Raw genomic sequence first — 16,907 nt, 5'->3', positions numbered from 1 at the left:
TGACTCACTGAAAAAGACTCTGATGCTGGGAGGGATTGGGGGCAGGAGGAGAAGGGGACAACAGAGGATGAGATGGCTGGATGGCATCACTGACTTGATGGATGTGAGTCTGAATGAACTCTGGGAGTTGGTGATGGACAGGGAGGCCTGGCGTGCTGTGATTTATGGGGTCGCAAAGAGTCGGACACGACTGAGCGACTGAACTGAACTGAACTATTAACAAATATTATGAGTAAAACAGACATCCAATTAATATTTTGCTACTTCAAGTTAATAAACACTACCTGAATATCTTAAAGAAACTGGAGATTGTTTACATATAAGCATTATGTCATAGAGTATGATTTTGAGATATTTGCTATATAACCAAGAAACAAAGGTTACAAAAGTGGGTTGTTATAATACTAACAACATATAATTAATGGTGTAATGCTAATAATATAGTATATATAGTGTGCTAAAATCCTCTAAGTTAATTTAATAATAGCATACATTAAAATTTTAAAACACTATTTGATTTCTGTAAGTACATGCAGTCAGTGGCTGGTAGACTGGTTGAATCACTTTTTGGATCTGACTTCATATTAATTTAAGTCACTGGCATGGATGCCTAGAGAGCCAAAGCTTTCCAATTAGTTTATATTTGAGGAGTACGCAGTTCTCGGGGTTCAAGTTTTAGCTCCACCATACGTGGCTGTAAGTAAGTCAACCTTTTGGAACTTGTGGTTTTCTTATTTTTAAAATGGGATAAATAAATCCTGCTCTGTCTTGTCTCAAACAGTTGCTGTGATAATCAAGTAAGAATATGGATGTGAAATTTGCTGGGAACTATAAATTACTGTATGAATGTAACTTTGGGTCACACTTCGCCCTAATTTCTGAATAGAACAAATAATATTTTCTCTCGATATCAAGTAGTTTCACTTCTGCTAACTCCTCTACTTTCATATCATTTTTCCTGGTAATGTCCCCATACCCCTCAAAGTTAATGTAACCTCCACCTCCCACGTAGACAACGTGATGGCCAACCACTGTTGAGGGACACTTTCCCACTCTGAAGCACATTCAGTCTTACACAGCCACAAAGGAGACCCCCAGAGATGGTGCTCTCCCGTCTTCTTCGCTCTTGCCCAGAGGCACGGCTGGCTCCTCGTTGATCACACTTCTCAACTCCTGGAGAAGCTGTTTCAAGTCCCTCGTTGGATCTTCCTTTGCGTTAGGTTTCATAGAGTGCTGAATTAAAACAATTCACAAGACAAGGACACTTTGTTTTTTTCAGATTTGAATGCCATTTCCTATTATAAAATTAATTCAACTGGTAAATTATGGAGATGAAAAAGAGGAAATAAAAAACCTGTAATCTTACCACTCAGAGATAAATCAATAATATCCAATCAACACAGTGCTATATCTAATTCATATATGCATATACCTACTTACGGGCTTCCCAGGTGGTGCTAGTGGTAAAGAACCTGCCTGCCAATGCAAGAGACTTAAGAGCTGCAGGTTCAATTCCCGAGTCAGGCAGATCCCCTGGAGGACAGCATGGCAACCCACTTCAGTATTCTTGCCTGGAGAATCCCATGGACAGAGGAGCCTGGCAGGCTACAGTTCATAGCGTCACAAAGAGTCAGACACAACTGAAGTGACTTAGCATGCATGTACATGCCTATTTATACATATGTATATATAAACTATTGAGAAGGCAATGGCACCCCACTCCAGTACTCTTGCCTGGAAAATCCCATGGGCAGAGGAGCCTGGTAGGCTGCAGTCCATGGGGTCGCTAGAAGTCAGACAGGACTGAGCGACTTCACTTTCACTTTTCACTTTCATGCATTGGAGAAGGAAATGGCAACCCACTCCAGTGTTCTTGCCTGGAGAATCCCAGGGACAGGGGAGCCTGGTGGGCTGCCATCTATGGGGTCGCACAGAGTCGGACACGACTGAAGTGACTTAGCAGCATATATAAACTAAACTATACAGGATTAAACTATACACATCTATTTAGAATACAAATTCTATTTAAGTTCCCATAGACTATAAACTAGGAGGCACTGGAACATATCCAGGGACATAAAACAAGGTGGAAAAATTTCATGGTCTAAAGGTATTGGAACTATAGAGTCTGTTCTCTTATCACTGTGGAATTATGGTTAGAAATCAATATCAAAAGGTATTTGAAAATAACCCACATATTTTCAAGTGCAATGTGACATTTACCAAGAGAGATCTTTGGTTTAGCCAAGAGAGATCTTTTGATTTAGCTCTTTAATAAAGCCACTGATTGAGCCTTTATTACTCTCAATAAGAGGACTGAAAAAACACAGAAGGTAATTACAGAGAAGAAAGCATTTAAATGAGAAATTAATATCAAGGATATTTTTAAAACCCTGTGCATGTGGAAATTAAATATCCACTTTTAAATGATGGGTGTATCTAAGAAGCTGTAACAAGGAAAATTGGAAAATATTTGTAACAGAAAAAAGATGAAAAGAGAATTTACCAGAATTTGTTGCATATAGCTGAAGCTACTCAATGCAACTAAATACGATGTGGAATCTTGAATAAGATATAAAAACAAATAATGGATACTAGCATAAAATTTTGTGAAATTTGAACAAAATCTGTACTTTAGTTAATAACACTGTATTATATATGTTAATCTCCTTTTCCTTTTTTACAACATAGTGAAATCATTAACAATTTTTTTTTAACTTTAACAATATGGTATGGACATCTTACCATGCCATTAAATATTTATAACTATATCCAGGTAAAATAATTTCAATAATTTGTTAAGGGATGAACTAATTTTATAAAGCTATAGAATTTTAGAAGTAAGGGACCCTCTAGCAATGAGTGAATCTACCCCCCTGCCACCACTTTACTGATGAGGAAAGAGACATTTAACATTTTCAAACTATGTTGCTGCTGCTGCTGCTGCTAAGTTGCTTCACTCGTGTCCAACTCTGTGCGACCCCATAGATGGCAGCCCACCAGGCTCCCCCATTCCTGGGATTCTCCAGGCAAGAACACTGGAGTGGGTTGCCATTTCCTTCTCCAATGCATGAAAGTGAAAAGTAAAAGTGAAGTCGCTCAGTCGTGTCCGGACTCTTAGTGACCCCATGGACTGCAGCCCACCAGGCTCCTCCATCCATGGGATTTTCCAGGCAAGAGTACTGGAGTGGGTTGCCATTGCCTTCTCCGCAAACTATGTTAGTTGGGGAATAATATTAAAAGATTTTTCAGGTAGCTAGTGTTCCTCAATGAATATTTATAATATAAAAAGAAGCACAGATGTTCCCAATAGGCACAAAAAGAGAGAAAACCGAATAATAATCAGAGGTTGCCCTGGTGAGCAGGTGGACTTAGCTGGAGGATACTCATGGCTAAAGCATCATAAAGGAATTTTAGCCAGAAGTGTCTGACCCAAGGTAGAGTGACACCTGCCAGACATACAGGTTGTTGAAGGATAAACACTGCAAAATTTTTGTTCTTTAGGCTTTACTTTTCTAGGGTCCATGCCAATCAAGTGTTGATGCTACTGGTATAACCCTCACATTGTCCTTCCCTTCCTATTTCCACTGATAAACCACATAAAATATCCAGTTGAAGATGTCAAGAGTTCTAACTAACTGAATGTGTGGTAAGTATGATTCTACCAGTTTACTGATGGTCATCTTACTGAGAAATTACCATGATGAGTTCAGAGTTTCATAAGTTAAGATTCCATTAAATTTTATTTCATTGATTTAAAATATACAAAGATGTGAACCATTTTTAATAGCTTTTACTTTTAGAGAAGTTTTAGGTTCACAGCAAAAATGAGTAGAAGGTACAGAGACTTCCCATATACTGTATATGCTGAACCAGTTTCTTAATCATGAATAAAAGCATTTGTTGCTTATAAACAGATCCAGTTTCACCAAACACAGGCTTTGTTCTTGTCCTAGCCCTGGTGGACCTCATATCTGATGTGGAATAAAACTTCATAAGACTTATCTTATTGCAATATTCAGTCACTTCAGTTCTAACCTTGAAATCTCAATATAACACCTGGACCTTCATATCTTCTGCCCACTAGGAAGTTTACTTAATAAGCTTTGTTATTAAAAAATTTTAAGCCCATGACACTTATTATAAATTATCAGTATAATAACCTACAAACAAATTCATAAAGTTTATTTCATTATAACAAGGGAAATGCTTCTTTTAGTCTCCATTTCCTAATCTGTAAAAATGGGGAAAATAACTCTTATTTTATAAGGATGGCATAAGGAATGAGAAGTACTTAATGTATGCATAGTAAGTACTCAAAAAAGGCTGGTTTCCACTTCCTTCTCCCCTTAGCATAAAAACACATGAAGTATCTTATATGTTTCATATTTACAGATTTAGAGTAACCAGAAAGGTTAACATGACAATGTATATAGTGTGTTAGTACCAGGACACAGTCACGAAGAAGATGTCATCAGGGTTAGCTGTGCAGTCCAGCTACGATGCTCCCCTTGATATATTGACAAACTGATTCTAAAGCGTATATGGGAAGGCCAAAACCTCAGAATAGGAAAGACAACAGTGAAGGTGAACAAAGTTGGAGAACTGCCATTTCCCAGGTTCAAGATTTACTGTAATAAGAGTGCAGTACTGGTAAAAGAATAGACAAATAGACTGATGGGACAGAATAAAATAAAGATCCCAGGAACAGTCCCATACAAATATAGTCAACTGGTCTTCAACAAAGGAGCAAAGGTATTTCAGTAGAGAAAAGGCAGTATTTTCAACAAATGGTACTGGAACAACTGGCCATTCACATGCATTACAAAAATGAATCTAGATGTAGACCTTATATTTGTCACAAAAATTAACTCAGAGTGAATCATGGACCTAAATGTAAAATTCAAGACTATAAAACTCTAGAGGATAATACAGGAGAAAATTTAGATGACTTTGGGATTCATGATGACTTTTTAGATACAAATTAAAAGCATGATCCATGAAAGAAAAGCATCAGTAAGTTGGACTTTTTAATCTTAAGAACTTTTCCTTGCAAAAAGATAGTTTAAAAAAAATGGAAACAAAAATCACAGACTGACAGAAAATCTTTTCAAAACACATAAGTGACAAAAGACTGGTAGCTAAAATATACCTCCAAAAAGAACCTCTTAAAACTCAACAGTAGGAAAAAATTTTAAACATCCATTAAAAAATAGGCAAACATGTGGAATAGACATCTCACTATAAAAATATGTAGAAGGCAAATAAGCATATGAAAATATGCTCAACATCATATTTCATTAAGGAATTTCAAATTAAAACTATAAGATATCACACTACACTCCTATTATCTAGGCTAAAATCCGAACACTGACAACACCAAATGTTGACAAGGATGGGGAGCAACAGGAACTCTAGTTCACTGCTGGTGAGACTGCAGAATGGTACAGCCACTTTGAAAGACAGTTTGGTGGTTTCTTCCAAAACTAAACATGCTCATACTATAAAATGCAGCAACCATGCTCTGTAGCGTTCACCTAACAGAGGTGAAAACTTACGTCTATGCAAAACCTGCACATTGATGTTATAGCAGGTTTATTCATAACTTGCCAAAACTTGGTAGCAATCAAGATATCCTTTAATAAGTGACTGGATAAACTGTGGTACATCCATACTATGAAATACTATTCAGTAAAAAAAGAAATTAACTATTAAAGGATGAAAAGATACGAAAAAATCTTGCAAGCATATTGCTAAGTGAAAGAAGCCAATCTGAAAAGACTATCGCTAGATGACTCTGGTTATATGACATTCTGGAAAAGACAAAAATATGAAGACAGTAAAAAATCACTGGTTGCCAGGGGTTCAGGGGAAGGGAGCAACAGATGAAAAGGTGAAGCACAGGGCATTTTTTGAACAGTTAAACTATTCTGTATAATACTGTAATGTAATACATGTAATGCATTACATGTATTGTAAGACATGTAATGCATTACATGTATTGTAAGACATGTAATGCATTACATGTATTGTAAGACATGTAATGTATTACATGTATTGTAAGACATGCAATACATGTAATGTAATACAAGTAATACATGATAATGTAATCATCATACATATGTCAAAATGCATTCAGTAGTGTTTGACTCTTTGCTCTCCTTTGGACTCTGGCCTGCCAGGCTCCTCTGTCCATAGGATTTTTCAGGCAAGAATACTGGAGTGGGTAGCCATTTCCTACTCCAGGGGATCTTCCCGACCCAGCAATCAAACTCATGTCTGCTGTGTCACCTGCATTGCAGGTAGGTTCTTTACCCACTGAGCCCTCAGGGAAGCCCCACAATATAAGAAGGGAACCCCAATGAAAATTATAGACTTTAGTTAATAACAATGTGTCAATATTGGTTTAACAATTATAACAAATGTACCACATGAATGCAACATGCTGGTAATAGAGGAAGCTGGGGGGAGAGAGGAGGACAGCAAAGAGAATCTATGGGAACTCTCTATTTTCTGCTCAGTTTTCTGTAAGGCTAAAACCACTCTAAAAAAAGTCTATTAATTTTAAAACAAAAAGAAATCATGAACTTTGGAAGTAAAAGTGACAACATAAAGTCATATCAATTTACATGTTTATCAGTAAGGTGTGACAGGAAAGTGGCCGTTATACCATATGCTTCCCATTGCCATTTGACCATTCTATACACAAAGTTGTTTGTTTTAGCTTTAATATGTAATAATTATTAGCTGATTATAAATGAGCTTGAACATTTTTCATGTTTATGGACTATATGCATTTCTTTTGGACTATATACATGTCCTTTCTATATTTTTCTTTTAGAATATATGCTATCTTTTTCCAGGTATGTAAAAACTCTTTATATTTTATATTAACCCTTTGTTTGCTAGAAATATTTTTCTAGTTTGTGATTCCATTTTAGTTTATGGTGGCTTCTGATTTAAGCTTCATTTACTCAAAATAGTCAATTATTCCTTTTCATGTCTGTAAATCTTATAATGCTTTCACTTGTAATACTTTTCATTAAAAAGTTTATTTTTAATACTTTATTGTTTAATTCATATGGAAGAAATTTTGATTTATAACATGAATACACTTAAAAAATTAGAAAATAGCTAGGAAATGAATGATTTAAAAACATTCTTTACATATGAGTGGCTGGTTATGTATGGCTGGTTATGACTATCTTGTCTGGCTGATAAAGAAACAGCTACTTACAAGTTCTTCATGAGGTTACTGGAACCCATCAAAGAATCTTGCTCTCCCTCACTTCAATCCCTTGACCCTTAGGATATACATTAAGGCTATTTCTAGGGGACATATATTTTCAGGTTAAAACTTATACAAGCTTTTTGATTTCAAGGGATGAATATGAGCTTATACTGTTATTGTTAAACTTAAGGTTTATTTTGTGATTTGATTAGCTTCCTATTACATTTTGACTCTGAAATTGTCTTATGTCAGACTTGTTTCAAAAATAAATTGCAAATTATAGCTCAAATGCACCTCCATTTTCTCCAAATACTGTTCTCTCTAATGGCCTTGAGTGCATTACAGGCAAACATGAGTTATAACTTAAGATAAGTAATGTCTAGGAGAGTGTGTGCTTCTCAACACATTCTATCTCCACTCTCCAAAGATAGAAGATAAATGAAAAAGCTAAAAATAAAAGCTTGATCTCATTCAGTTTGAATCAGACTATTCTATTTTAAGAATGCCTGACCAAATCCATCTCCTATAATACTTATATTCCTGTCAGAAGATTGTAATAAAAATGGAATATGAATATACTATTTAGAATATAAATATATTATTTATATTGTATATTAAAAATGGGTGAATAGGAAACCAAAGTTATATAAAGTCTTTCTGAAAATCTTGCTCACATCATAGATCAAGCACAGCTAGCACAAATTACAGTGCATGTGTATGGAATCTGATATATAAATAAATTATATTATCCTGGAATTATTCTATATTAAATGCTAAAATAATGTTTATCTAAAACTTTAATCTAGAATGCTTCTGTGTCAGGCTACCAATTATGTGTGTGTATCTGTGTATGTATGTATGTGCTACTGCTAAGTCACTTCAGTCGTGTCTGACTCTGTGTGACCCCAAAGATGGCAGCCCACCAGGCTCCCCCGTCCCTGGGATTCTCCAGGCAAGAACACTGGAGTGGGGTGCCATTTCCTTCTCCAATGCATGAAAGTGAAAAGTGAAGTCGCTCAGTCGTGTCCGACTCTTAGCAACCCCATGGACTGCAGCTTACCAGGCTCCTCCGTCCATCGGATTTTCCAGGCAAGAGTACTGGAGTGGGGTGCCACTGCCTTCTCCATGTATGTATGTACATACACATATATACACACATGTTCTTGGTTTCTGAGCTTGGATCAATCAGATTAAAAAAAAATTTTTTTTTCCAATTCTACCATTTTCTCTTCTATTATTAATAACACTAGGGCAATCAACTGGATAATTTTTAATGTTTTTGGACCCCTGAAATGGTATAATCCTCAGTCACAAGGACCTAATGAAATACACAATTAGTTCAGGTAAAGTATTTATTTACAGCATCACCTAATTATTTTTTTATAAATAGCATTCAACTGTGTGGTGTACATAATCAGTACAGCAAACTAATTAAGAAGACAAATTCTAGACTAGGGCCATCTTGGTTAAGTTTCGGCACAACTGTATTTTTGGAGTGTGAACTCTGTACAACTCATTTAGCTTCTCCAAGCCTTAGTTTCTTTCTCTGAGAAATTGTTATAATAACAGCACTTACCTCATGTGGGTAGTTGTGAGGAATAAATTATATAATGTATAGAAAGAATATCGTACAGTGCCTGGTGTTCAGTAAATAATGACTATTGTTAGATTCATGGTACAAGAAGACTAAAATGAAATGAAATAAAGGGGCAATGCAGAACAATTCACGCAGTGATATTCTACTTTTGTTGTACTTTGAAACATTAGACTTGGCATTTATTCCATTTAGTGTCACTAATATGACACTAAAGAAATTAACAAGGACAAAGAGGAAAAGAGAGATAATATTAGATGAGTAATGATGATAAAATCTGGGGAGATGAAAAGCAAATGGGTAATTCACAGCTAATTCAGTGGAACAAAGAAGCTAAAACATTAAGGACCTGCACAGAAGTAGCCAAGAAACAGAGGACTGCTCTGCATCAGAGTATACCAGCAAGAAAGATTCGAGTAATGGAGGCCTCGTGCACTTCTGAAGGTCAGGGGAAGGCACAGGGCAGCAAAAACGGGAGGACTGGCTAAAAGCTTATGGCAGAAGCTTTGAGAATACCAGATGTTCTCCCCATGTGGTTGGGTAAGAATTCATTCTTTTCCTCTAAATAAAATTAGAGGCTTAATCACTGGGTGAGGTTGGACCAAAGGAATTTAAACTCTAAGAGGACATCTGGCATGGCAGAAGTAAGGCTGCAAACTGAAAATATAAGCATAATAAATAAGACTATATAGATACACATGTACCCCAGGCTCCCTGTCCCACTCAGCTCTTCACAACACTGGCAAACAGATTTGTATCAACAAGTCAGTAGTAAGAGATTCTCTCTGTAGTGGGATTGACAGGACCAAGAAAAAAGTAAGATAGTTTTTGGGTCCCTTAGTTAAAAATTAATACCTAACTATCTGCTGCTGTTGCTGCTGCTAAGTCCCTTCAGTCATGTCCGACTCTGTGCGACCCCATAGACGGCAGCCCACCAGGCTCCCCCGTCCCTGGGATTCTCCAGGCAAGAACACTGGGTGGGGTGCCATTTCCTTCTCCAATGCATGAAAGTGAAAGTGAAGTTGCTCAGTCGTGTCCCGACTCTTAGCGACCCCATGGACTGCAGCCTACCAGGCTCCTCTGTCCATGGGATTTTCCAGGCAAGAGTACTGGAGTGGGGTGCCATTGCCTAACCATCTACTAGTTGACAAATCCTGTGAACCTTACCGAGTGCTTTTAATTAGTTTTTTAGGGCCTCAATTTTTTAATTTTTTAGGACCTCAATTTTAAATATGAATGGACAGCTAGTGATTAGCAAACAGTGAAGGAAAGCTCCAACATGAAAGACAGACATCAAAACAAACAGAAAAAAATAAATTTGAAGAAACAGCAATAATTCAGGTAACACAAGAGATTACTGAAAAACTGAAATTAATAGCTTTAAATGGAAATGAGAAAGTACCGCTGAATCCACTAAAGAACATAAAACTATATAAAGAGCAGATTTAAAAAACAAAAAAGTCTCCTGGAAATTAAAAAAAAATTATATTCAGAAAAAAAAATTCAATAGGTATTTGGAAGACGGAGTTAAGGAGTCTTCCCAAAAGTTGGGAATAAAATACGAGGAGATAGAAATTGAAAGCCAAAATTAAAGAAGATTGGAGACTAAATCCAGGAGGCCTAATAGGTGACTTAACAGGAATTCCAGAAAGAACTGTAAAAGTGGAGGGAGAAAAGTTATCAAATAAATAATACAAGAAAATTTCTGAGAGGAAAGAACATAAGAGCGCCTATACAGTGAAGGGAAAAAGACCCTCGGCAGAGATCACCCAGAAATGAATACTAGGGATGAAGAAAGGACTCCAAAAGCTTTGAGAAACAAACAGGTCACATACACAGGCCCTGGAATCAAAACAGCACAAGAGCAGCAGCATTTTGTGTATCAATCAGATATAAATGAAGAACAAAGGTATTTTCAGACATGCAAGGTTTTAAAACATGTAATGAATGAATGCACCCTTTCACAGGAAACCGCTGCATTATACAATCCCCGCCAAATGCGGGTGAGGCTGTGGAACTAGAGGGACTCTCACTCGCTGCTGGTGGGAGTGTAAAATGGTACAACCGCCCTGGAAGACAGTTTGGTAATTTCTTACGAAACTAAACAGATTCTTACCATATGACCCAGCAATCATGCTATCTGTATTTGCCCAATGAAGTTTAAAACATATGTACACAAAAAACTGCACGTGGATGTTGACAGCAGTTCTATTAATAATTACCAAACCTTGGAAGCAACCCCAGTACCCTCCAGTAGATGAACAAACTGTGGTACAATGAATTACCGTTCCATGCTAAAAATAAATGACTATCAAGCCATGAACAGACATGGAGGAAGCTTAAATGCACATTGCTTAGGTAAAAGAAGCCAATGTGAAAAGACAACATATGGTATGAGTCCAACTCAGTGACATTGTGGAAAAGGTAAAACCAGGAGATAATAAAAGATCAGTGGTTGCCCGGTGTGGAAGGAGGATAAGGATCAGTAGGCAGAGCATAGAGAATTTTAGGAGAGGAAAGTGAAAGTACTGTGTATGATATGATAATAATGGATATGTATCAGCTCAGTTCAGTCACTCAGTCGACGTGTCTGACTCTTTGCGACCCCATGAATCGGTAATGACATTTATAAACACTAGTACAAATCCACAGAATAGTACCACACCAAGAATAAACCCCAAGGTAAACCATGAACTTGGGGTGATTGTGATGTGTCCATGTAGGTTCATCCTTGATAACACATGTATCATTAGAGAGAATGATGCTGATAATGGGGAGGCCATGCATGTGTGGGGGCAAGAGGTATATGGGCAATCTCTGTATCCTCCTTTCAATTTTGGTGTGAATCTAAAACTTCTCTAAAAAATAAAGTCTTGAAAAAAAGAAAGCAGAAATACCAGACAAAATATGACTAGAAATCAAGAGAAACAATGGTTACAGTTCCACACGGGATTCAAACAATGGAGCTATAACACAGCAATTAAAAAAGTAAAGTTATTTAATAGTACGAGTTTCAGAAGGAAACAAGAGAATGGGGCAGAAAAAAACAATCAAAAATATAAAAGATACAAATTTCCCCAAATCAGTGAAAGATATCAATCCCAAATCCAGGGAGATCAGTGACTCACAAGAGATATAAAGAAGAATACAGATAGGCACATCACATTCAAACTGCTTAAACCAAAATCTTCACAATGGTCAGAGAAAAAAAATTACCTTCAAAAAAGCAACAGTAAGACTTAAACCTGACTTGTCAGTAGAAACAATGAAAACCTGAACCCAATATTTTATCAGTACAATGAATTCATTCATCCATTAGACAAATATGTACTGAATATTTACCACATGTTAGATACTTTTCTAGGTACTCAGAACACATCAGTGAACAGAACAAAGAATGTATATTACATTTAATGTGTAAAATTATATAATAAATATACTTATAATAACATTTTTAAGGGAAGAAATTAATTGTATAAAACAGGCTTAACAATCTATTCAGAAAATACACTTCACAACACTGGTGAAAGAAATCAAAGAGGACGCTAATAGATGGAGAAATATACCATGTTCATGGATTGGAAGAATCAATATAGTGAAAATGAGTATACTACCCAAAGCAATTTATAGATTCAATGCAATCCCCATCAAGCTACCAATGGTATTCTTCACAGAGCTATAACAAATAATTTCACAATTTGTATGGAAATACAAAAAACCTTGAATAGCCAAAGCTATTTTGAGAAAGAAGAAGGGAACTGGAGGAATCAACCTACCTGACTTCAGGCTCTATTACAAAGCCACAGTTTTCAAGACAGTATGGTACTGGCACAAAGACAGAAATATAGATCAATGGAACAAAATAGAAAGCCCAGAGATAAATCCACGCACATATGGACACCTTATTTTTGACAAAGGAGGCAAGAATATACAATGGATTAAAGACAATCTATGATCCAGCAATCCCACTGCTGGGCATACACACCAAGGAAACCAGAAGGGAAAGAGACACGTGTACCCCAATGTTCATCGCAGCACTGTTTATAATAGCCAGGACATGGAAGCAACCTAGATGCCCATCAGCAGATGAATGGATAAGAAAGCTGTGGTACATATACACAATGGAGTACTACTCAGCCATTAAAAAGAATTCATTTGAATCAGTTCTAATGAGGTGGATGAAACTGGAACCTATTATACAGAGTGAAGTAAGCCAGAAAGAAAAACACCAATACAGTATACTAATGCATATATATGGAATTTAGAAAGATGGTAACAATAACCCTGTGTACGAGACAGCAAAAGAGACACTGATGTATAGAACAGTCTTTTGGACTCTGTGGGAGAGGGAGAGGGAGAGGGTGGGGAGATTTGGGAGAATGGCATTGAAACATGTATAATATCATGTATGAAACCAGTCGCCAGTCCAGGTTCGATGCACGATACTGGATGCTTGGGGCTGGTGCACTGGGATGACCCAGAGGGAGGGTATGGGGAGGGAGGAGGGAGGAGGGTTCAGGATGGGGAGCACAGGTATACCTGTGGCGGATTCATTTTGATGCTTGGCAAAACTAATACAATATTGTAAAGTTTAAAAAAAAAAGAAAATACACTTCATTATTGCTGTTAGAATTATAACTCAAGTTTTTAATTTAATAGACTCATGACTAGTACTTTTTCAGTGATGGATAAGATTCTTTATAATCAAGTATAGTCTATATATTAAAGAGCCTATCTTACTAGTCTGGCTTTTGGGTAATGAAAAGTCATGAAATTTCAGAGCTGATCCTTCAGAAAACCCTAGAGATGATCCATAGTCCAGACTCCTAGTTAGAGATGAAAAGGCACAGTATTATTTAACTCAATTTCCAAGGTCACACAAAGAAGTTAGAGACACATCTTAAGTCCCAGTGACTCCTGGTCAAATATGCTTTGTTGTTGTTCTTTGTCATTAAGTTCACTGAGAGATGGGTTTAATTTAATTTTTATTAAGGTAACATGCATATAGTTTTAAAAGTAAAATGATTTATGACACTTAAAAAGCAGCAATTTTCTTCCCTTCCTCTACCCACCTCCAATTTCCAGTCTCCAGAGAGAACCATGTTTAACTTCTAATATTAATAATACTGGGCTTCCCTTGTAGCTCAGTCGGTAAAGAATCTGCCTGCAAAGAAGGAGACCCAGTTTGAATCCTGGGTTGGGAAGATCCCCTGGAGAAGGAAATGGCAACCCACTCCAGTATTCTTGCTTGGAGAGTCCCATGGACAGAGGAGCCTGGCGGGCTACAGTCCACGGTGTCTCAAGAGGTGGACACGACTTAGTGACTAAACCACCAACCACTACCACCATTAATAATGTTCTTTTGTTTGACAAAAGAATGTTATTGTGTGACAGCTTATCAGTCATATACCTCGTGTACGTGAAAGGAGTCCATTTCAACTTGTTCATTCTACAGTGCATGCTTTATATTCAAGGCACAGGCAGAATAACTGGTAGGCTACCGGTGACCTTGTTGCTATACCTACAATAGGACTATCAACTAATGAAATGGATTTTCATGAGTGATTTATGAAATACGTCTCATTTCTTTGGAGCTGGAGCTGAATACTGGTTGCAAGGGATTAGTGGTACGACAAATACACATAACTTCAGAGAAGAGAAAATCTGAATTTCATACTGTGCATATTTTTTCCTAAGCTTTAATAGTACAAAAGGTTAAACTAAAAAAATCTCAAACTCTCTAATATTTTAACTAAAGAGAGTAACAAATTTAATATTAATAGAATCTTTATGATTATAAATAAGTCTACATATAGGTCATGAAGAGATAATATACAGCAAATCATTTTCATCTTAGTAAAGTACTACAATCAAATAATTTGCTTTTGGCATTTGAAGTGATGCTTATTTTAGCCATCTCAACATTGGCTTTGTACACTGAATGCTTATGATACAAAAATATCAATACAGGTTACTAAATAATTTACTTTAATAATTATTGTTTACATTAATATCACTATTTCATGTTTTGTTTTTTTCCTAGAGAAAATACCAAAGAAAGAAAAACCTTTCTGTTCACCTGGTCTGTATAAATTTAAATTCTAAAAACTGAAAATGTCATAACTATAGGTTTACTTTTTAAATGAAATTCTTCTCAATTATTTACATATTATGCCATTTGCATCACAAACTATAAGACAAGTGACTTACATGAGACAGGAAGCTGGCTGTAGACTGGGAAGATGGAACATTGGAATGAGAACGAGCAGCAGGTGATGGTTGTAGAAGGCGTGGTTTCACAGCAGAATTTGAGGTGTATCCAGGGCCCTGCAGTTCCTGGAAGACAGTATACATGTGAGCAAAATAACTGTCAACCTACAGCCGGAATTGTGAAATCAAAATGTATTTTTGCAAATAAATTTCAGTCTTACATGTTGAACCCCTAAAAAGTTGAAGCCAAAGTATTAAGCAAGATGCATGTTATTCTCTGGGGACTAATGCTGGGCTTAGCAAGAGGCCTTCACACTTGAGAATGATGTAAGCATTCCAGGTGGGAAGCGGCATCTCCAATCAGAGGCTACTACATTGGTTTTAACTCGGCCAAACACTCCACACCAGTTCTGACATACTACTGAGAAGGTTCCTCTCCAACTATGGGAAGGTATCCAGTATTGCGACTTTGAAGTATGTCTGCACTTCTAAAATATACTCAAAAAACAAATCTATTTCAGTGGAAAATGTACTATTTTTAAAGCACACCTGACTTGTCATGCAAATTACCTCATTTTTGCTATTCTCCAAACAAGTCAAACACGTTTGACCGCCTCCTGTATGCAAACCTCTGGTTCCCCAAGGTAAGTACTTCTGTGTTTCCTTCACGCAATATAAACCTAACATAAAGCATGATGCTTCAACGTGTTACTATATAGGAAAAGGATAGGTATAGTAGGTACAATGTAAAGATTTTATAATTGTTAATATCAGATAATGTTAAAAGTACACTTGAAAGCATCTAAGATACATAAGAAAACCTAAAAGTATATCAAACCAAGGCTTAAGTTTTGCTTAAATAACTATTTAATGAAAACAAAAGACCTTACTTTTACATCCAATGTGTGTTGAAGCTTTAGGCGCACAGATTCTTGTTCCTGACGCTGTATTATATCTTGACATTCTGCAAACTGCAAAGATGCCTACAATCAAGCAACCACATGTGGTTTATCCTCCATTCTTTGTGCAATTTTATTTTATTAACGTATACATGCAGAGTCACCATCTCTTCAAGGAAACTTCCCTCCATTCCTAGCATAGTGCATTACATTTATCTATTTACTTATCTGTTTTATTCAGAAAACTGAGAGTTATTGGAGGTCATGTCTTTGTAGCCCCAGCATCTATACGGCGTTTAGTAGGTGAAGGATACGTAAAAGAATGAACGAACTACGGATGAAATGAGCAAACAGCTTTAGCAATGGTAAAAATATCTGCATAAAGATAACCACAACTGAAATTCATTGAGCCCATATATCATGTTCTAAGACCTAAGTTTGCATAGTTGGGAACACAGACCATGTTCTGTCACCACGGAGGCTCTGATGTCTCAAGAAGCAAGGACTAGTTTCGGTATACAGTATTTTCAGGTTTCCAGAGTTTGCAGGTGACACAAAGAGAGATTCCTCCTCTACAATATATGGCAAGGACAAATGTAGTGTCATCACTGATCTTCTGTCATTAAGCTGCATTCTCTACCTGCACTTTCTGAACTCCACAAAGCGCCACACATTAGTATTACTTCATCTTTTTATTGGTATCATTAACAGACTGTATTCTACCAAGTACTGAAGTCCTTCTTTGAAGGTAAATTAGACTGGTGGTATTTTAAATTATTCAGGCCACAGAGGATACCAGAAGCATCTCACATCTTGTATTTTACTGCTCTTATGTTCATGTTAGCAAAAAAAAAGAGAAATTTTGTAAAAAGTATGCATCATGATTTGTTCTTAAAGCTCAGCCCTCTCTACAGGATACAGTTCTTCCTTGTGTGAGGTGACTGGGACACAATCCAATTTGACAGATTTTGTG

At 36.6% G+C, this 16,907-nt stretch overlaps 1 protein-coding gene across 5 annotated transcripts in view; it reads right to left on the bottom strand.

Moving 5' to 3' along the window:
* The window catches only part of CCDC158 (coiled-coil domain containing 158), an 83,038-nt gene that overhangs the window by 18,589 nt on the left and 47,542 nt on the right, over positions 1-16,907 (bottom strand). For all 5 annotated transcript variants that reach the window (XM_010838129.1, XM_010838132.1, XM_010838128.1 and 2 more), the window contains 3 exons: positions 15,926-16,018; positions 15,036-15,161; positions 1,076-1,233 (listed from right to left, as the gene is read on the bottom strand). In XM_010838129.1, coding sequence (XP_010836431.1) covers positions 1,076-1,233; positions 15,036-15,161; positions 15,926-16,018 — 377 coding nt within the window. The remainder of the gene's footprint in view (positions 1-1,075; positions 1,234-15,035; positions 15,162-15,925; positions 16,019-16,907) is intronic.

This window comes from Bison bison, unplaced genomic scaffold (assembly GCF_000754665.1).
Source record: "Bison bison bison isolate TAMUID 2011002044 unplaced genomic scaffold, Bison_UMD1.0 scf7180017864092, whole genome shotgun sequence".
Taxonomy (NCBI): Eukaryota; Metazoa; Chordata; class Mammalia; order Artiodactyla; family Bovidae; genus Bison; species Bison bison.
The sequence above is the reverse complement of the archived record's forward strand: the minus strand, read 5'-3'. Positions and strand labels throughout refer to the sequence as shown.